This window comes from Colobus angolensis, unplaced genomic scaffold, assembly GCF_000951035.1.
Source record: "Colobus angolensis palliatus isolate OR3802 unplaced genomic scaffold, Cang.pa_1.0 Scaffold20, whole genome shotgun sequence".
Classification (NCBI taxonomy): domain Eukaryota; kingdom Metazoa; phylum Chordata; class Mammalia; order Primates; family Cercopithecidae; genus Colobus; species Colobus angolensis.
Genome location: NW_012115155.1, coordinates 1,109,461 through 1,130,999, shown reverse-complemented (window position 1 = coordinate 1,130,999; position 21,539 = coordinate 1,109,461). Strand labels below are relative to the sequence as shown.

General features: G+C 48.3%; 1 protein-coding gene across 1 annotated transcript in view; it reads right to left on the bottom strand.

The window, feature by feature from the left end:
• MARCO (macrophage receptor with collagenous structure) overlaps positions 1 to 21,539 on the bottom strand; it is a 60,766-nt gene that overhangs the window by 13,350 nt on the left and 25,877 nt on the right. The window contains exons 2-9 of the mRNA XM_011941608.1: positions 14,334 to 14,435; positions 13,259 to 13,483; positions 12,071 to 12,106; positions 7,841 to 7,948; positions 7,716 to 7,760; positions 4,659 to 4,703; positions 4,247 to 4,354; positions 228 to 326 (exon numbers count right to left, since the gene is read on the bottom strand). Coding sequence (XP_011796998.1) covers positions 228 to 326; positions 4,247 to 4,354; positions 4,659 to 4,703; positions 7,716 to 7,760; positions 7,841 to 7,948; positions 12,071 to 12,106; positions 13,259 to 13,483; positions 14,334 to 14,435 — 768 coding nt within the window. The remainder of the gene's footprint in view (positions 1 to 227; positions 327 to 4,246; positions 4,355 to 4,658; positions 4,704 to 7,715; positions 7,761 to 7,840; positions 7,949 to 12,070; positions 12,107 to 13,258; positions 13,484 to 14,333; positions 14,436 to 21,539) is intronic.

Below are 21,539 nucleotides of genomic sequence, written 5' to 3'. Positions count from 1 at the left end.
AAAAAAAAAAAAAAAAAAAAAAGAAATACCTAGAGGTCAATGGATGTGACCACGTGCTCTCTTACCTGGTGAGCCTGGCCTCCCAGAGTCACCTTTACTCCCCTGGGCTCCAGGAACTGCACCCCAGCCCGGGCCACAGAGCAAGACTCCGTCTCAAAAAAAAAAAAAAAAAAAAAAAAAAAAAGAAATACCTAGAGGTCAATGAATGTGACCACGTGCTCTCTTACCTGGTGAGCCTGGCCTCCCAGAGTCACCTTTACTCCCCTGGGCTCCAGGAGGCCCCATGACCCCTGCATCTCCTTTCATGCCCTTGTCCCCTTTGCTTCCTGAAAAACCAAAAAGTCTCAGTTAGGTGTGGGAGGAACGCCAATCAGGCCACCATGTCCTCCTCCGACACTTCCCATTCCACTGAAATCCCAAATCCTAAACTCCTTGGGCTCCTACTTGGTGGCCACGAGTGGAAGATGTGACCACTGCTCCCAAGGAGCGCACCGCTTTGCCCCAGAGACAAGAAAGAAACTCATGAAAACTTGGTGAGGTGACCTGGTATGGCTGACAGTCAACAGAAAACCCTGGTCCCCTTGGGAGGGACAATAGCCCAGGCTCGACCAGCACTGTCTGGCTCATTTTAGTGTCTGCATTTTGGCAATTATTTGAATTCACTTCAAAAATGGAAACCTGAGTATTCCAAAAAGCAGATCCCAAATGCTGAGAATAGCAACTTTGAGGCATCAATAGACAGAAAAACATTGCAACAGCTCATATTCCTGCCAGCACTTCAGACATGGGCTTTCCTGGTACCCAAGATTTCAAATTTTCCACTTATCATCAGAATTCAGAGCTCATCCTAGCCTGTCCCCTTCTGAGTCCTCTGTCGCTCCCTCCTCTCTTGCTGGTGCCTGGTGCATATCAATTGACAGAGGCTCCTCACTGGGGTAGGGCTCTGCGACTTCTTTGGTTTAGAGGTGGACTGCCTGGACCTTGCCAGCCACTCAATGCAGGATACTACTGGTAGGCTGCCAAAAGTCCCACCATCAGCTGGGTGTCTGTGCTCAACTCCACTCCCCTGGGGTTGGGGAGAGTGGGGCAAAGGTCTAAAGAGGAACATCTCACTTCAACACAACCTTTTAGGCTTTCAAAAAGGCTTATTGGGAGGCAATTTTGTTAAAAGGCATTTATTGCTCCATTCTATGATTTTGATAATTCTGAAGCTGGGGAGGACTCAGGCATGACACCAGCCTTCTCTCCAGTGACTTAGAAAAGGGGGCACAGAGCTCTGAAGAGGTGAGGAAGAAGGGAGAGCCCTGGGTCTTGGCATTGAGTGCTGTGAATTCATGAGTTGTGAGGCTCATGAGTCAGACCCCTTGAGATGGCTGAATACTTGAAGGGTGGCTGCTCCTTGAGGAAGACAAAGCAATCCTAAGGAACTTGGTTGTGACTGAGCCGTCCTATAACAGCAGAGAAGGCTGTTCTTGGTCGTTCAGAGTGTCCATTCTGGAGAAGGGGCCAACGGCACCTGTTAGAAAGCACTGAGAACTGTTTCCCCAGAGGAATCTGTTGGTGCCTTTTTTGCTGTGGGCCAGGACCATCAAGTTACAGCATTGCCGGGCCACATGAGGTTTCTTCAGAATGGTCTGGGCCTGCATCTGCATTGCTATAACTTCCACTCCCCAGCAAAGGCAATGGCTTTGGGAAGAGGGCAGTATCACATCAGTCAGAGGACCACACTCTGGCTCTAGCCAAGGAAGCACAGCTGCCTCTGACTTCAGAACTTTCCAACTGTAGCTAAGTAGTATGGTGAGGAAAATAGGCTTGGCCCCTGGGACTTCAAGTTGGTGGCTTATCTGTCTACTAGCAGGAAGAGGAATAGGTAAAATCTCAGCACTATTGGGATCAGGTCTCCCTTGGTTTGCACAGCCCAGCCACTGGCAGTGGATTGAGCAAGCCATGGGTAAGAGAGATCTCATGATCTTGGGAAATGAAATTTGGGAAGAGGAGGAGTGGGCCGGAGTCCTGATTTTTGAAGAACTCAAACTGCTGTCTTTCTCTTCACTGACCACAGCGTTTCCAGGCCTGAGTCTTGGTGTGGATTCTATGCTTGCCTCTGTGACAGTGTGGTTGGGAAGCAGCATAACTCAGATCCAGTGGGCAAAGACCTGAATCTTTCCTTTCAGGCCTGCGGCTCCTGGACTCCCGGGGCTCCCTGGAAGTCCTGGACAACAGACACCACTGAGGGCATAAGGGCTGGACTAGGCAGGTTTTCACACATCACTCTCTGTGCTCGCCACGGGACCCAGGGCTGCTGTCTTCTCTGGGGCTGGCAGGACCACTTTGAGAAAGTCTGGGTCTCCCTTTCCCATCTATAGAGAGAAGTATGTTGTTCCAGCTTTGGAAGGATCCTCAGAGGTCAACTGCCCAACCATCTTCCTGTGCCAGTATCCCCCATCAGCCCAGCCTAGGAGAATTCTGCAGCCCCTCCTCCCGTCCCAGCAGTCAGCTGCCCGCTAAGGCCAATGCCCACCCAGTTCATCAGGGGTCAACTCCAGGTTCTGAATCATTCTTCCTCCCTTGCCTTAGCACAGTTGGTCCTCCTGAAACCTTAGTCCATTGGTCCCTTGGTCCTTATTCTTCTGCTGGGCACCACCCTGGGCAAGACCATTTTCTTTCCCACAAGTGCCCTTTGAATATTTGAGGATGGTTAACACATCCTTGCTAAGGGCTGTCATCCTGAGAGCAAGCCTTCCCAGTTTTTTGTAAGGAATTCCCATGTGCCAGGTACAGTGGTACACATGTCATATGTCTCGTATTCCTGCAGTAATTCATCCTCATTAAAGGTTTGTATTGTTATTAGTCCCCTTTTCTAGGTGGGTAAATTGAGGCTAAGAGAGGTTAAGTCATTTGCCCAAGGTCACACAGTTAGTGAGCCGTGTCAGAACCCAGGTCTGTCTGATCTTGAAACTGAAGTCCTTCCCTCTCTACCTTATGGGATAACTACTACTACTGCTACTACTACTATTACTACTACTATTAGTAGCTATCACGTATTTGATGCCTATTACTAGTTATCAGATATTTAATGCCTATCATGTGGCAGACAGTTTGAAGGCATGGTCTCTGTTTTTTTTTTTTTTTTTTTTTGAGATGGAGTCTCGCTCTGTCACCCAGGCTGGAGTGCAGTGGCCAGATCTCAGCTCACTGCAAGCTCTGCCTCCTGGGTTCACGCCATTCTCCTGCCTCAGCCTCCCAAGTAGCTGGGACTACAGATGCCCGCCACCTCGCCCAGCTAATTTTTTGTGTTTTTAGTAGAGACGGGGTTTCACCAGGTTAGCCAGGATGGTCTTGATCTCCTGACCTCGTGATCCGCCCGTCTCGGCCTCCCAAAGTGCTGGGATTACAGGCTTGAGCCACCGCGCCCGGCCTGAAGGCATGGTCTCTAACCCTTATTACTGTCTTGTAAAATATGTCTAATTTAATTATTATTTTAATTTAATTACCATTCTTTTCTAAAATGAGAACATTAAAGCTCAGAAGGGTGAAGTATTGCCTTAGTCACACAGGTGACCAGGTGCAGAGGAGGGATGGGAACCAAGCCCACCTGGCCCCACAATCCTCACTGTCTGACATTCACTGCAGAGCCTCCCCGATGGCTGCAGGAGGCTGAGAGGTGGAGAGCGTGGCCTGCTCAGTCAAGTCCAGAGCCCCTAAGCCAGTGTTTCTCCGAGTTTGGTGCCCAGACCTTCAAGGTCAGAACTGTCCAGAGCATTTGAAACAGACCCTCGAGCCCTCCCTGCATTTTAAGCAAGCACCCAAACAACTCTTATCATATTGGCCCGTGGCTTGAGAAACACTGTTCTGGAGATAGCACTCTCAGTCAATGGGGGATTCTGGCTGCCTGGGGTCTCCCTCCTGGAATCAACCCTCTTGCCCTTGCTGCCAGTCAGTCTGCCCTGCTTCCCGAGGCCCAGTGCAGGCCCACCTTCCTCATCCCCTTGGCTTCCTCTCTGATCTCGTAGCACTGCCTGTGCCGCGACTTGCCATACTCATGCCTGGAATGACATTGTTCTCCCTCTCACATTGCATCTCTTTGCTCACTCGGGAAGAAGAGACCACGTGTGGTGCTCCAGAGGTTCCCATAGACAGAGCACTGCCCTGCCCTCGGCACTGAATAGACCCAATGGGACAGAGGTCAGGCCCCAGTTCCCTCAGGCCTCCTGACAAGCACTGACACCCCCAATACGGCCCTCACCTGGGAGGCCCAGGTCTCCTTTGTCTCCCTTAGTTCCAGTTTCCCCTTTTGGGCCAATGAGACCCCCATCGCCTTTGTTGCCCTTCTCTCCTTGGGGTCCCGGGGTGCCTGCAAAGAGAATGGCTGGTGAGGTGGGCTCCCACTATCCTTTTGGGGACAGGCTACTAGAGGCAAAGGGGCAGGAAGCATTTGGGAGAGAAGGGAACGGGACCCCCGGATTTCTTCTGGGGGATGTGCTAGCTCATTTCTTGGGTGGTCTCGAAGAGGTGTGGCAAGACTCAAGAGAAGAGGACTGTAGGGTGGGCGGTAACCTTCTGGGGCTGGGGTGGGGCTGTGGAGAGAGGTCAGGGAGAACTGCCTCAGTGCCTCAGGCAAGGCATCATTTGTCCCTAGCAGAGCAAGCACAAGTTACCAGTGGCTCCTTGCTTCCCTGGAGCACCCTGAGGTCCTTGGAGGCCTGTGAGGAAGGGAAAAAGAGCTCAGTTGCTGTGGCCTGAGAGTGTCTAAAATGTCTTTAATCAGCTGACATTCTAGATCCGCTTAGTTGGGCAAGGTACCCAGAAGGAGATCTCTCTCTCTCTCTCTCTCTCTCTCTTGCTCTCTCGCTCTCTCTCTCTCACACACACACACACTCACACACACGATTGCACAAACACAAACAGCAGAGTCCCTGGCAGTTCCAGGCAGTGTTTGCTCTTGCTATGGTTTGAAAGCGTCCCTCAAAAGTTCGTGTTTCGGAAGACTGGTCCTCAATGCAGTAGGTCCTAGTGGGAAGGTGTTTGGGTCATAGAGGCAGATCCCTTATGAAGACATTAATCCCATCTGGCAAGATGGAGTGAGTTCTCATTCTTGTGGGACTGGATTAGTTACCAAGAGAGCTAGTTCCATTTCTCTACCACGTTTTGACTCAACATAAGGCCCTCACCCTTTTGGGCCAATGAGACCCCCATCGCCTTTGTTGCCCTTCTCTCCTTGGGAGAGAGGAGCTGCTCTCTCCAGAGAGCTCTCTCCAGGAGCTCCCTCTCCAGAGGGAGCTGCTCAATCTTGAACTTCCCAGCCTGCAGAATCATGAGCTTCTATCCTGTGTGAATTACCCAGTCTCAGGTATTCTGTAATAGCGACACAAAACAAGCTAAGACAGCTCTCTTCCCAAAGGTCTGGAACAGCACCTAGGAATATGTCCTGCATGGCAGTGCAGGAAAGGCTTTAGAGTCAGGCAAGTGTGTTTGAATTGTAGCTCTGTCACTCCCCAAACTGGATGACCCTGGAAAAGTCACTTAAGTATTCTGCACCTCAATTTTCTCATCTGTAAAATGGGGCTGGTAATGACCACCTGGTCCTCAGCAGATGCATAATTAGTGCTCTAAGACAAAAATGGAATTGAGAATGGTGATTCCCACCCATGTGGCCCAGGTATCCAAGGCTAGCATGTGGAGTACAGACTGGAGGTGCTGGGTGTTCCTGGGGCTGGTGCAGGGGCAGGGAGGGATCTGTTGGGGAGAGAAACGGTAAGAGTATGAGGGGAAATTGAGGGATCCAGGAGGCAAAGTGGAAAAGGATGGGAATGAGAGGAGTGAGAGGAGACGGGTGTATATAGAGAGTCTCTAAGTGAGTTGCTGAATTACAAAAGCTTTTCCTGAGGACACCAGTGGGGCCCAAACAGAAGGTGCAGATGGGCTCTGGACTCCACACTCCCTATGGAAGCACAACAGCCTGCTTTGTGGATCTGTTTCAGTATGTGGGTTCCAGAGGATTTGGGCTGAAGAAGGGGTTGCCTGGTTTTAGTGCTAGTGATTGCACGATCCTGCTCTGATCCCTCTGTCAGGGCTGTGTTATGTGCCTGCCTATCAGAGTCCTAAAGAGAAGTGGAGGCTCCAACTCTATTCCTTCTTGAAGTAAATGACTGAGCTCCTCAGGCTTCTGGCTTTTCCTTCAAGCCAGCCTCAGTGGCTCCACTCTGGTGAGTTTCAGGCACCTAGCCTGAGTCCCTCTCTCTCAGAGGAAAGAGGATGGAGGGAGACCCACTCCCCTCTGAGTGAGCTTGCTCTGCTCAAGCCCCCACAGGCTGAGTGTGTGTGTGTATGCATGGGGGCTGTGAATGTCTTCGAATGTGTGTGAGCATATGCATATGTGCCCAAGTGTGATTGTACTTGTGCAAGTGTAAGAATGCAAATATGCACATGGATGTGTGCTCAGACACGGGTGTGCATGAGTATATGCGTGTGTATGAGTGCATGTGTGTGCATGAGTATATGCGTGTATGTGAGTGCATATATGTGCATGAGTATATGGGTGTATGTGAGTGCATGTGTGTGCATGAGTGTGATTATGTTTGTGCGTGAGTGTGTGAGAATGCGAGTATGTGCACAGATGTGCCCTCAGACATGAGTGTGAGTATGTGTGGTGTGAATGTATGTGAACACCTCTGACTGCACCATAAACCTTCCTTCTTATGGTCTTCCTATCCTCCCCCCTTAAACCCTCCTCAGAAAACCCCCTGCTGGACACAAATCAATAGGTTCTTTGGGGACCCTTCTATTAAATTCCTTCCCAAAATCAATTTCTGGAGGACTCTCCCTTCTAAAAAGTTTCCTTTCTTGTAACTGGTGGTGTTTTCTTTCTGCCTCAGCAGCCTGGCAGCTTAGAGACCTGCTTTGTTTACTCCCAACTGCCTTGTAAATCCTCTCATCTGCCCTTTGTCTAGCAAAGGCCTTAATGTCTTTGCATCTTCACATCCCAGCAGCCTCGACCCCTTGGGGAATTTGTAAGACAGAGGTTCTGAATGAAGGGTGGATGGGAGCAGAGTGGAATGGAAAACCGATGTTTGGGTTTGTCCCTGGGGAGGGACAGCTCTGGGTCCCCCATTCTCTGACTGGGCCCCGTGAACCCAATTATATTAATAAGATGGCTGGGCAGAATTAGGCAACAGTTAAAAAAAAATGGAAACTAATATTTTCCCAGGAGCAATCATGAGCTTTGGGTCATTGTCTCTAATCACCCCCGCCCCTGGCAGCCCTCTGCAGCCCTCTCTTCCCCAATCACAGAAAAAGAAACTGAGGCTCAGTTTCTTTGGGAACATCAGGAAACATTCCCAAGGGCACAGAGCTAGTCCAAAGTGGAGGGGCATGTGCCTGACAACAGAGTCCCTGTTGGACCAAGGAGGCCAACTTTCGGAAATGGCACTGGCAGACTTACATTCTCACACAGAGGAGCGGGTAGGAGTCACACTCACCAGCCCCACCCAGGATGAAGGCCATCTAGCCATACCTGCCCCTGAGGGCCCTACTCTGGCCACCAGAAAGGGTGCTTCCCAGCCTCTCAGCCCCTCTGGGGTCTCCCACCAGACCTCCGTTCACCTACAGACCCCTCAGAGGTCCAGACTCTAGAGTGGGGCTGAGTCTGCAACCCGCGGCAGTCATTCTAAGAAGCTTGCTGTGTATTTCTGGGCGCACACCTGGCACCTACTCACCCGCCTCTCCCTTGACTCCCGGTGGGCCTTGGGGTCCCGGTGGGCCTGGAAGGGAAAGGGAATTCAGAGTGAAGCCAAAGAAGGAGGAGGAAAACGATTAAGGGTCAACAGACAAAGACCTGTACCTGTTGCTCCATCTCGTCCCGCAGCCCCCTTGGCTCCCTTCTCAGCAGGTGGCCCCGGTGGGCCAGGGGCACCAGGCATGCCCATGGCCCCCTTATGACCTTGAAGACCTGAGGAAGAGAAGCAGAGACACTAATGAGTCAGCCAACAGGATGGGGCAACAACGCCATGCAATCACTCACATGGTGATTCATTCAACAAACGTTCACTGAGCATGGAGATGAGCCAACTGTGTGGAAAGAAGGAAAGAAGACAGAGTTCCTCCTGCAAGAAACCCATGGCCTAGAAAGCAAAAGAGAGACACTGAGTCAAACAGTCCTGGGGGCAGGTATTAGCACTGCCCCTTTAGCTGGGTGACCTTCTGCAAGTTACATCATCGTTTTGAGCCTCAGCTCCCTCATCAGTAAGATGGAATTAGTGTACTAGTTACACATGGATGTCCTGAGGTTACCATGTGGGGACAATCATGGAAAACATACAGGGCAAGCTCTGGACAAATGGAGCCTATAATTTCTAGAACTCACATGATTCTCTACCATTTCCCAGGACCACTTTGCAGATGGAGTTTCACTGGAATCTCACAACAATCAGAGGGGGCATACAGGGCTCCTCGTCCCCATCGCCAAGGTGGGCAGTGATGTTCTGAGATGCCCAGGTCTTGCCTGAGATCTCACCTTTAGAGTGTGACCACAGATTCCAGGTCTCCCCAGGGCAAAGCCTGCACCATTGCCAAGCCACTGTGGCGGTGAAGCCTGTGATGTGCTTTCTATTTCAAAGTAGAATCCCATCCAATGTGTGGGATCCATATGTCCTATCATTTTATATATACAAGGCTGGAAGGATGGAGTTTCAACTGGTGACTAGAACCTCTCACTTCAGCAAGGGATCCCTTTTGGATGTGTCTCTGGAGAGAGAATCATTTCAGGGTTTGACATCTGCTTCCACTGATGAGCGGCGTGACCTGGATAGGGGTCTTCACTTGGCCTAGCCCTGGTTGGTTTCTTGTTCTGTACGTGAGAATAGCACATCCACCTGACAGGGTCTTCGGGAGGACTGCAGAGGCCATGGCGCATGGAAGAAACCCAGTGAAATGGGCTCTTACTGTTGGCCAAAGGGAAGGGACAAGAACCTCAGAGACCCCACGATGCCAGAGATAAGACCCCTCCTCTGCAGAGCTGTCCCTCCTCCTGGGTGATCAAAGCTGGAGGTTTCTGCCTCTGGCACTTCTAAGGGAAAGTGCCCCACTACTCCCAGGCTAGAAGGGGATTTGCAGGGTAAGCTCCTAGGATCCTGTGCCCATTAGTGTCAGAATCTCTACCATCCCTGCTCAGGAAGAGCAGTGCAAGCTGTTCCGGCTCCACTGTGGTGGCCTGGTCCCCTGGGGGCAGGGATAGGGCTAGGCCTCAGGCTCAGGACTCTAATTCAGCTTCTCCAAACCTGCCTGCATCATCTTGAGTGAGTCGATGTGCCTCTGAACCCCAACAGCTGCTTGGGGTTAGTGTGAGCAGTCAACAAACCCTAAAGCAAAGTGCTTGTGCTTATCTAGGGGCGCTCTCAGGGCCTGCCTCATTCTTGCCCCTCCGTAGGCTCATCTCCCCGCACCATCCCATTGCTCTTGTGCTTCAGACACATGAACTTTCTTTCTCTGTGGTCTTTGACTCACTAAGCTCCGTCCTGACCTAAGGGCCTTTGCACACATTGCTCTCTCTGCCTTGCCTGCAGGCAGCTCAGGCTAGCTCTCTGCCTTCTTACCCAGGGAACTGCCCCATCCTTTCAGAGCAGTGGCCAGGGCTGTGACTGCATCAGGCTCCAAATTGGTTGCCTCCTAAACAGGAAGGCTCACGAGGGCAGGGCCTTGTCTGTCTTCTTCATGTCTGGATCCCCAATGCCTATGGCGACTTCTCATCCTCATGGAACTTTCAACAGATATTTGTTGGGAGGAAGGAAAGAAGTCCAGGATTGATAGGAGAGAGAAACAGAGAGACAGGTGGGTTTTGCAATTCCCTTCCCTGAAGCTTGGCTGAGGAGCAGTTCCCCTGACTGTGTTCCAGGCAGCCTGCGTGGGAAGGCAGTTCCATAGGCAGCTGCCTCCAGCGAGACCATGACTTCTGGGTTCCACACCCAGCCCTCCTCCCCTGCCCACTTATTTGTCACTGGGGCCTTTTCAGCCAAGGAACCAACCGGGAGCCCTGATCTGGCAAGGCAAGCCATGGGGAAGGGGAGAGAACACAGCCTCCCTGGGTGGGAAAGGGCGATGGGCGGGGAATCTGGAGAGGCACCTGGTGCCTGAGGAGGAGCCGAGAACTCTATAGCCCCAGCTGCTGGAAGAAGTTTCCTCTCTCTGGTTTCTGGGCACAAAAAGAAAGAGTGGGAAGAGAGAGACAGACAGAAGTCAGAGGCAGAGAGAGACTGAGAAAGACATGGAGAGTGAGAGTTGGAGATTTTCTCTATGTACACACATCTATATTCAGAGAGACAGAGAGAGAGGGAGCCATGGAGAGAGACAGTTGGAGATTTTCTCTATGTGTATACATGTATATTCAGAGAGACAGACAGAGTTGGAGATTTTTCTCTATGTACATACATGTATATTCAGAGAGAGAGAGGGAGACATGGAGAGAGAGAGTTGGAGGTTTTCTTTATGTACATACATCTATATTCATACAGAGAGAGAGAGAGAGGGAGAGACAGAGTTGGAGATTTTCTCTGTGTACACACATCTATATTCAGAGAGAGAGAGAGAGGGAGACACGAACAGAGAGAGTTGGAGGTTTTCTCTATGTACGCACATCTATATTCCTACAGAGAAAGAGAGAGCCAGAGGGAGCCCATGTTCTGTGCTCTGGGTTGAGGTGGGCAGCACTGTGCCTAGGGTGGGTGACAGGCAGATTTTGAAGGTTGTACTGAACCCATTGGGTTGAGAAGAAGTTTAAGCATTGATTCGGTCTGCAAAAGCAATTGAAATTGTTGAAACTGCCCCTCCTTGAAGGAGAGGAGCCAGCATTCATCAGGCTGGAGGCTCTCCTAGCATTAGCATTTAGTCTTCTCAAGAATAACAGAATAACAACCATAATAACAAGAGCAAATAATAGTCATAATAATGACGAAGACAAGAACATCATTGAGTACTTGCTCTCTGCTGGACCCTTGACTAAGAGGTTTACATTTATTGTTTTATCCTGACGCTAATCCTAGGAGGTCCTACCATTATCTCCATCTTATAGGGGAGGACATAGAGCTCAGAAATGTTAGGTGATTTGCTCAAGGCCACCCAGTTTACAGGGGCAGATCCAGGATTTTCTGTAGGTCTCCCAAGTCCCTGCTTCCATCATTATGCAAGGCTGCCTCAAAACCCTCCCCAGTCAATAGTGTGATCTGGGCTGTCCTTGAAATATTATGGGACCAAAGGATTCTGTTCTGAAAACGGCATGTATATTTATCCTCAGGTGGAACTTTCAACCACTCAGCTGATGAAATGGAACAGGGCTGTGAGTGAAGTGTGTGTGCAACACAACACATGTGGGTTGAGGAGGGAAGAAAAGGCAAACAAGCCATAGCCTTGTCCTCAGAGAGCACATGCCATTGTCAGACAGCTTTTGCACAGCATCTCACTTGAGTCCTACAGCAACTCCGTCAGGCGAGTCAGATTACCTCCACTGCTTCCTACGCAGGTGAGTGGCTGAGGCTCCAGAAAACTTAAGCAACTGACCCAGAGTCACACAGCCAGTAAGCCCCAGACCCAGGATTAGAACTCAAGTCGGCCTAACTGCACAGCCTGTGCCTCCATGACACCTGCCTCCCATCGCTACTGCCCTGTAGGAGAGAGGAGTCAGACACCGTGGAAATGAGCACACAGCACCTCCGGTGGGAAGTGCTATGTATGTGGTAGGTAAGAGTCACCTGGAAGGAGTGCTTATGGGAGACCAGGAGAGAGGCTGCCCTGGCAGCTGGAACGCTGCCTGGCCCGGCCTGGGAAGGTCGCTAGATTTGGAAGGGTGGGATGGAGAGAGGAAGCCACTTTAAGTAAGGAGGGGGATGATAGCCCAGGGGCTGGGAGTCCAATTAAGGTCCGGGAACAGAGAGGAGACTCAGCTGAAGACAACGGAGGCTCTGGGGACAGAGGAAGGTCAGCTGGGGTCAGATGTCCCGACTGAGAATGGCACAGGCCAAGGGGACCTTCTGGGGAGGTTTTGTGGAAAGAGCAGTGTGGGTGTCAGTGGAAATGAACTTACCTGGAGGGCCTTGTTCACCTTTGATTCCAAACATACCTGCAAGGGAAGGAGAGTGAGCTACAGCTGAGCTGTGTAGCACCCTTGGCCCCAGCCCCAGCTGAGAGTGCCCAGGCTCTGTAGTGGGAGGGTGAGCCCTCCCATGTGAGACTCCCATCAGCCCGGGGGGGTTTGGACAACAGGAGCCAAACACCTGGCTGTTTTTTGGGAAAGAGTCCTTGGAAAGAACCAGATGCTCAGCTGTAACTAGCGGACTGCACCCTGAGACCTGTAGATCCCTGGGAGCCTTGGAGGTGGGGAAAGGAGGTTGCTTCAAACCAGCCTGAGGAGGTAGAACCCCTTCTTGTTGGTCAAAATGAGCTCCTTCACATTTCAAGGAAGGGACACTCCCACGGTGTCTGAGTGTCTGAACCTGGACTCCATCCATCTGCCCACAGCTATTACTCCTCTTCACACCCCTACTCAGCCTTCATCTTTTCTCCTGGGGAGGCTCCTCTGGAGGGATTTGCCTCCTGGGTCTGTGCTGGGCGTACCCCTTGGTCACAGGACCCAGCCATGGGATCACCCTCCTAAGCCTCAGCTCACACGGGGCCCAGAGCAAGGAACCCTGCTGGGGCCGGAGCTCTGTGTCACAGGGTAAACCCTGCAACAGCGGGGCCACACCTAGCAGCTGGTTTTGCCCAAACTGTCTGAGGGCGAGGCTCTTCCCATTTTGGGGCAGCCTGAGAGAGGAGAGGGTGAAGCCGCAAGGCCGTGAAAGCAACGAGAGAAGGGGCACTCCCGGGGTTTTCACCCTTGGCTCCGTTTTCCCCAGCCTGCAGTCCTACCACCCAAGTCACCGTGTTTCCCCCAGCAGGTCCGGTTGTCCTCCTCCTTCCAAAGTCCCCATATCATCGGAACTAGTTTAGTGGCTTGAGTTGCTCTCTGCCCAACCTCATGTCAATGTAAGTCAGCTGTGGAAGAGTGGTCCAGAGAACCACCCCAAGCTCTGTGTTTTACCCTCCCTCCCAGACATTCTGGATCCATCTGGGGACTCTGGGTTCAGACTTGGCATTGAGCTTGTTGCTCTAAGTCCCTGGCTCTTGGAGGTCACACTTTGCTTGGATAGGGCCCTTAATTTCCTGGTTCCTGATCCGGCTGTCTCCCAGACCTCTGTTGAGAAGTCCCAACCCAGAGGGGAGGAGGCCAAACCTGGGTTCTGAGTGAAGTTGTCTACCCGCTGCAGCAAGTGCTCGTGGCTGACACGGACCCAGGTGAGTTGGGACTGCAGGACTTGCAGCCTCGATGCACCCTGAGCCAGGCGTTCTGCAGAGTGTGTTGACCGCAGCAAGGAGAAGGGCAGGCTGTCCTCAGCCGACAGAGTGTCATTGAGGAGATACATCTCCAGGACCCGGAGCCGCTCCTGCAGATTCAGAACTGGGCCCCACCCCACAGCATTCTTTTAGGGACTGAGGCATTTGAGCATATCCCTGACATTCTTGTGTCATGTGTGCATAACTTCTACGGGCCCTGAATTTGTAAACACAAATTCCACGTGCTGTCAGGACCCAGCATGAGCACAGAGCCTTTTCTACATCTTGACCATGTGTGCTCCACACTCAGGCATGATATTGCACAACCACAAAACATTTCTGCATGGCCTAAAGCTGTGCCTACTGTATCCATAATCAATCTCCAACCTTCAGGCAGTTAAGACCTTCCTGCATGCTCTGGGCATGGATGCATGACAGCTAACATGCTGGTCTGACCTAAATATGTGCAAGCAGCATTCGTGTGTGATCTTAACATACACATGATGTGTTTATGACAACTTTGCATTCAACATTCTTGAGTGACTTCAGTGTCTGCTCATGGAATTACTTCATGATTCTAACCTTTAGATTGGGAATACTTCAAAAGTAAAATCATGTTCAAATGGACACTTGGATCAGCAAAGCCCTTCCCACTCAGAGGCTGGGAGTCTTAGATGTCAGACATGTGTGGCATACCCTGTGTGAAATTATTGTGTCTTTCACTGCTTAGACACATAGGCTCCCAAGTGCATTCCCGATATCTTTCTCTCCCTCTCTCATGCACACATACACACAACATACACTGCCTTCTTCGCTTCTCTCATCACTGTGGCTGCCAAGGCCTGAGACTCTCTCCCAGCAGATGGGAGCAGTGGCTCAAGGCTCTCCACTCAACCTGAGCCCTTCATCTGAGGGACCCAGCTGGGTCACCTCTCTCCCCCAGGAGGGACTACACAGGACCCAGCCTGCTTTACCTTGGACCACTAGCAGCCCAGCACCAGCGGTAAGCAGGATCAGGTAGATGACCACCACAGCCAGGGAGAAGTTCACCCCATTTCTCCTCTTCGGCTTTGGATCTGAAACAAAAGCCAGGCAGAAGGTGGCTGCTGCAGAGAGCACAGCACAGGGAGTCCCTGCCTGCTTCAGACCCTACTCCATGTGAGCAGGGGCACCCTGTGAGGTCAGCTAGGAAAGACGCCAAAAGCTCACGAGCCTCAAATCATCCCCCGATCCTCCTTCTTGCCACAAAGCAAAAATTGCCACTGTTGTTCACTCATCTGTGTGGCTGGGCAAACAAACATCTGTGCCATATATCATTTGCTGGAAAAGGTGTTTTATCAACCTTGTTCACCATTGAAGCCCCAGCATCATGGTGCCTGGCCCTGCTGGGTTCTCAATCTATATTTGTGGAATAAATTATTAATTAATGTGTTTAAATTTCAAAACTCTGGGAGGACGAGGGTTGTTCCCACTTAGCAAACAAGTAGTGAGGCTTGGAGAAATTAAATAACTTATTAGGATATAAGAAGCAGATCTGTAATTCATGTCTAGGTCTTTTTTTTTTTTCTTAAGATTTGTAAACTATAAAAGCAAAACATGCTTGACATATTTTATGAAATAATGTACAGGGCATGACAAGGGTTAATAATCATCTCTCAACCCCCTAAGGCTCTAACCCAATGAGATAAGCTCTATTAGCACTCTGGGGTATGGTCTTCCTCCCATCCCCCCTGCTCAGAAATCCTACAAACCCATATAGTCTGAGACAGCCTTTTTTTCTTTTAATCTTACAAACGCTATCATAGAACATAAAATACCACACATTGCTTTTCACAATGAAAGATTTTCGTGGACATTTTCCTAATTTTCTTTGTAGAGAGAGATTAGCTGCCTAATATTCCTTAGAGACAAAAGCCACAGTTCATGCTAACATTTGCCTTTTGATGAGCTCTTTCCAGTTTGTGACGTTACAAAGGAGGCTGTAATAATTCTTGCCTGGAAGTCCTGACTCTAGCCTTTCGTCAGTTGTTACTCTGTCTTGTTTAGGTGTATTAAAGGGAGGGCCCCAGATGCAGAAGGCCCTGCAGCTCCTACCACTCACATTAAATGAGCACCTCTTCCACGCCAGGCATTTACCAACATCATCTCTAACCATTGCAGCAACCCTGCAAGGTAGGCATGGTTATGCTCCTTTACAGAGGAGAGAGCTGGGGTTAAAAAGTTAAGGTGGCAGGTGACACAGCAGGCATGTGACCCCAGGTTGGTCTGACTCAAAGGCCTGAGCTTGCCTCACTAGCCTGCACAGACCACTGGCCCTAGGAAAGATCCAGTTGAAATGGGCCCCAAGGGCACATCTGAAAGCGAAAGAGATTTTAATTAAGCAGCCCAAGGGGATGTGTGCCCAACCATGTTTGTTTCTGTGATAGGGACTGGTGGGTTTTAACTATTGTGAGAGATGCACTTAAACCCCAGATCTTCTCCTATCACCTACAGCTCCTGTGTTTACCCTGCTGATATTCCTTCCAACCCCTAAACAGCAGGAAGCCCTGCTTGAGAATTGCCCAGATGAACAATGGTCTAGAGGTAGCTCTGGCAGCACAGAGAGGAGTTTTGTTGGTGGGTTGGTTCTTTAGCTAGTGGTAGCCGATTATACTCAGTTTAGTATGGAGTGCCCCATCTCCTCTGCACCCCACCCCCCAGAATCCAGGCTCACACAGCAGCCTGAGTAAGCCCCACAACACATAACCTGGCCAAGTCTTTCTCTGCTGTCAGCCCGTCAGTGGGGGCTCACTGCTCCCAACCTGGGACCTGAAGCCCCTCTGGCCAGCTCTCCTGTGGCTGCGCTTCCATGTCACACCACCACATGGGTCCTGACTAATGGTCAGGCCAGATGACAACTGGTGGCATTCTTCTGACTTGGGGCAATGTATGTCCCCCTAATACTGGCTCTCCTCCTTCCGTTTCACAAGACTAATTTCTGCTCATCCTTTGGAAGTTCAGTGGAACGCTTCTTGCTTCAGGACACCTTCTCTGGTTCCTCTGGGCTGGGTGGAACCCCACTTGGCTCTCCCACATCACTCTGTTTCTCTCTTCCATAGCACTGATAACCCTGGATTGTGTATGTTTATATCTCTTTTTCCAAATGGCCTGGAAGCTCTTTGAGCTGTATTCCCGCACCAATATGGTATCTGGCACACAATATGCTGGGAAGATGATGAGTGAATAGATGAATGAATGAGTGACTGCAGAGGTTTGGGTGCTGAACATGTGCAGAGTTTAGAAGTGTTGAAAGAGCATCAGGAATGCAACTCAGGGCCTTGAGTATTCATGCAACCATCATGATGAAGATGAGGACACATAAAGGGAGCCTCACATTTAACACAAGGTGGTGGATGGCAAATTGGCAAATACAGTGTCATGGACAGCACTGTTTTTGGACAGCGCTAAATTTTATGAAACATAACACCATGGGAATGGAAATGTAAACTGTGCTTCAGAGATGCAGGTAATACAGATGTCAGAGGTTGAAGCAACCATGAAAAATACAGATATTTTAAAACCATATGGTCAGAGCATGGTGGAAGGCATGTGAGTAAGGATAAAATGAGAAAAAATGAGTTATGGCAGTGCTGTGACAGTAGTTCATGGATAGCTATCCAGGTCCAGAATGCTTTTCAAATCCAGAGCTACCACCTGGCATAGAGGCAAAGTATTTTAGAAACAGGGAACGTTGAGCCTATAGGCCTATCTAACTCACTCCGTACAAAATGGAGACTCTGATGAAGTCTTTAGCCTCTACACTGTTCGTTTTATCTCTTAAAGGGTAGGAGAAACTATAAAGAAAACATCTATTCTGGATCAGGTTTGACCAAAGAGGAAGAGCTGCTTGACATGAGAGGATAAAAACAGCCTCTAGTAAATAAGAATGGCCTTCCCTGGAGTAAACCTTGGTGAGTATGGGCAAGGATTTTAGGCAAGCAGGTTTCAGATATTTGGCAGCTCTCTTGTCTGACCCACAGTGAAAGCGTGGCTCCAGAGGGAAATAAAAATAATGTTTCAAGTCTGTAAAAGATCCCAATGAAGAAAAAAAAGCTGCACACAAATTCTAGTCTTTCCAAGTCTGCCACCTCCTGGGGTAGCAGGTAGTGCTGGTAGGGTGTCCTCCTCCCATACTATAACACTAGTGGACATTGAGCAGGAGTCCCCACTGTACCCTAGCACTGGGCTGCCTGGTGATCAGACCCAGAGCAGTGATGTCTTCCCTTTGGGCCTGATGTATCTCACTTCCTACCTGATAGCACCAGGCAGTACTGGAATGTGCCTTCTGCCCTGCAGGAAAGACCAGCAGGGGACCAGCAAGAACACTAATGGCACCAGGTAAACACCAGACTAACACTGACAGGGCTCTGAAAACTAAATTGTCATTGTACCATAGCCCACACAAGTCAGCCAGAACCTACCTAATAAACCTAAACTGTGTGACTATGGGACTGCCTACTAAAATAGAAGTTTTAAATAGGACTCAGAATCTCCCAACATACTATACAAAACATCTATTATATAATGGAAAATCACCCACCATACCAAGAATAGAGAAAATCACAACTCAGATGAGAGGAGACAATCAAGAGATCCCAGCATTGAGATGACACAGATGTTAAAACTATTCCACAGGAATTTTAAAGCAGCTGTAACAAAATGGCTTAGTGAGCAATTAAAACTATTTTTGAAACAAATTTTTTAAAAGCTCACCAAAAAGGTATAACATATAAGAAAAGAACTGAATGGAAACTATTGAACTAAAAAATACCAATTAAAGAAAAAAGACTCAGTAGATGAGCTGAATAGTGTAATAGATGTGACAGAGGAAAGAATCAGTGAACTCAATGATAGAACAACAGAAATCACACATCTGGAAAACAGAGAAAGTCAGCTGGGAAAACAAACAAACCAAAAAAACTTGAACAGAGCCTCAGAGACCTGTGGGCCAGTAACAAAACACCTACAATTCTTATCATTTAATTCCTAGAAAAAGTGTGAGGCTTTAAAAATATTTAAGCAAATAATGGCTAAAAAGTTCCCGAATTTTGTTGAAGATCTAAACCTACAGATTAAAGAAACTGTAAAAATCCCAAACATGATAAACTCAAAGAAATCCATATCAAGACATATCATAATTAAAAAATTGAAAATATAAAAAGGCAGAGAAAATAAAACATCTAAAGAAAAAGAAAAATCTAGAAAGCAGCCAGGTACCTCCTGTGAGTGAATCATACAGTATTTGTCTTTTTTTTTTTTTTTTTGAGATGATGTCTCACTCTGTTACCCAGGCTGGAGTACAGTGGCATGAAGTCTGCTCACTTCAACTTCCATCTCCCAGGTTCAAATGATTCTAGTGCCTCAGCCTCCCAAGTAGTTGTGATTACAGGTGCACACCACCATGTCTGGCTAATTTTTACATTTTTAGTAGAGATGGGGCTTCACTATGATGTCCAGGCTGGTCTCAAATTCCTGACCTCAAGAGATCTCCCTGCCTCAGCCTCCTAAAACGCTAGGATTACAGGCATGAGCCATGGTGCCTGGCCAGGAGTACCAATTAGAATGACAGAAAATTTCTCATCAGAAACTATGGAGACCAGATGTAAGAGGTGCAGCTTACTTTGTGTTCCGAAAAAAAAGAATTGTCAACTAGGAATTCTATTGCCAATAAAAATACGCTTCAGGCATGGACAAGAAATAAAGACACTCTCAGAGGAAGAGAAATGAAGAGAATCTTTTGTGGGAGAACTAACTTTAAAGAATGATTAGAGGAAGTTCCCCTAACAGAAAGGAAATGATGTAGTAGACTAGAATTTCAAAAAAGAAAGACAATAATAGAATGAGTGAAAATAGGGATATATACTACACCATCCTTCTCCTCATGAGTTTTAACAATCACATTAGATTTTTAACACAAAAATTATACCACCTGATGTGGTATTCAGTGAATGTAATGGAAATATGACAATTACATTTTAAAAGTGGAGAAGGCTAAAGAACATAAATGAAAGTAAGATTTCTACACTTGACTCAAAATGGTAAAATGTTGATATGTTCTGTATATATATTGCAATAGGCTGTGATAAGTTCTGTATATATATATATATATGTTGCAATAAGTAGAGAAACCATTAAGAAAACTATTCAATAAAAAAACACTATAAATAAATCAAAATGGAATTCTAAAACTTGTTCAAATAATCCACAGGAAGGCAAGAAAAGAAAAATATGTGAATGGGAAACAAAGAAAAAATGACATACAATGAGATGGCCAATTTAAGCCCTGACATATCAATAATTACTTTTGGTATAAAAGGTCTAAATCAGAGGACAGATATTGCCAAACTATATTTAAAAACATAATCCAACTATGTGCTATAAATAAGAAATCAAACAATAGAACTTCCAAATACATGAAGCAAAAACTGATTTAACTGAAAAAAGAAATAGAAAATACACAATGATAATTGAGACTTTAACACCACTTTCAGAAAGATAGAAACTCTGCAAAGTTACAGAAGAACTAAACACTGCCACGACTGATAGTATCTAATGAACACACAGAACACTCCAGGTAGCAACAGCAGAATGTACATCCTTTTCAAGGACACATGGGACATTCACCAAAATAGACCATATCCTAGGTCATAAAACAAATTTCAACAAAATGAAAAAAAAAAAGATCATACAGAATATGTTATTAGGCAATAATGCAATAAAAATAAAAATCAACAATGGATAGGCAACAGGAAAATCTCCAAACATTGGGAACATTTAAAAAAGGACTTCTATAAAATGCACAGGTCATTAAGAACGTCTCAAAAAAAAATTTAAAACTAGAAATGAAGTTTTGGAGAGGTTCCAAGATGGCCAAATAGGAACAGCGCCAGTCTGCAGCTCCCAGCATGAGCGACACAGAAGACAGGTGATTTCTGCATTTCCAACTGAGGTACTGGGTTCATCTCACTGGGGCTTGTCAGACAGTGGGTGCAGCCCATGGAGCAGGGCAGGGCATCGCCTCACCCAGGAAGGGCAAGGGGCCGGGGAATTCCCTTTCCTAGTAAAGGAAAGCTGTGACAGATGGTACCTGGGAAATCAGGACACTCCCACCCTAATACTGTGCTTTTCCAATGGCTTTAGCAAACAACACACCAGGAGATTATATCCCATGTCTGACTTGGAGGGTCCCATGCCCACGAAGCCTCACTCACTGCTAGCACAGCAGTCTGAGATCGAACTGCAAGGTGGCAGCGAGGCTGGGGGAGGGGTGTCTGCCATTGCTGAAGCTTGAGTAGGTAAACAAGGTGGCCAGGAATCTCGAACTGGGTGGAGCCCACCACAGCTCAAGGAGGCCTGCCTGCCTCTGTAGACTCCACCTCTGGGGGCAGGGCACAGCTGAACAAAAGACAGCAGAAACTTCTGCAGACTTAAATATCTCAGTCTGACAGCTTTGAAGAGACTAGTGGTTCTCCCAGCATTGAGTTTGAGATCTGAGAACAGACATACTACCTCCTCAAGTGGGTCCCTGACCCCCGAGTAGCCTAACTGGGAAACAGCCCCCAGTAGGGACTGACTGACACCTCATACAGCTGGGTGCCCTTCTGAAACGAAGCTTCCAGAGGAAAGATCAGGCAACAACATATGCCGTTCTGCAATATCTGCTGTTCTACAGCCTCCGCTGGTGATACCCAGGCAAACAGGGTGTGAAGTGGACCTCCGCAAATTCCAACAGACCTGCAGCTGAGGGTCCTGACTGTTAGAAGGAAAACTAACAAACAGAAAGGACATTCACACCAAAACCCCATTTGTACATCACCATCATTAAGACCAGAGGTAGATAAAACCACAAAGATAGGGAGAAACCGAGGAGAAAAGCTGAAAATTCTAAGAATCAGAGCACCTCTTCTCCTCCAAAGGAACACAGCTTCTCATCAGCAATGGAACAAAGCTGGACAGAGAATGACTTTGACTAGTTGAGAGAAGAAGGCTTCAGATAATCTGTAACAACAAATTTCTCCGAGCTAAAGGAGGATGTTTGAACTCATTGCAAAGAAGTTAAAACCTTGAAAAAAGATTGAACAAATGGCTAACTAGAAGAAATCGTGTAGAGAAGTCCTTAAATGACCTGATGGAACAGAAAA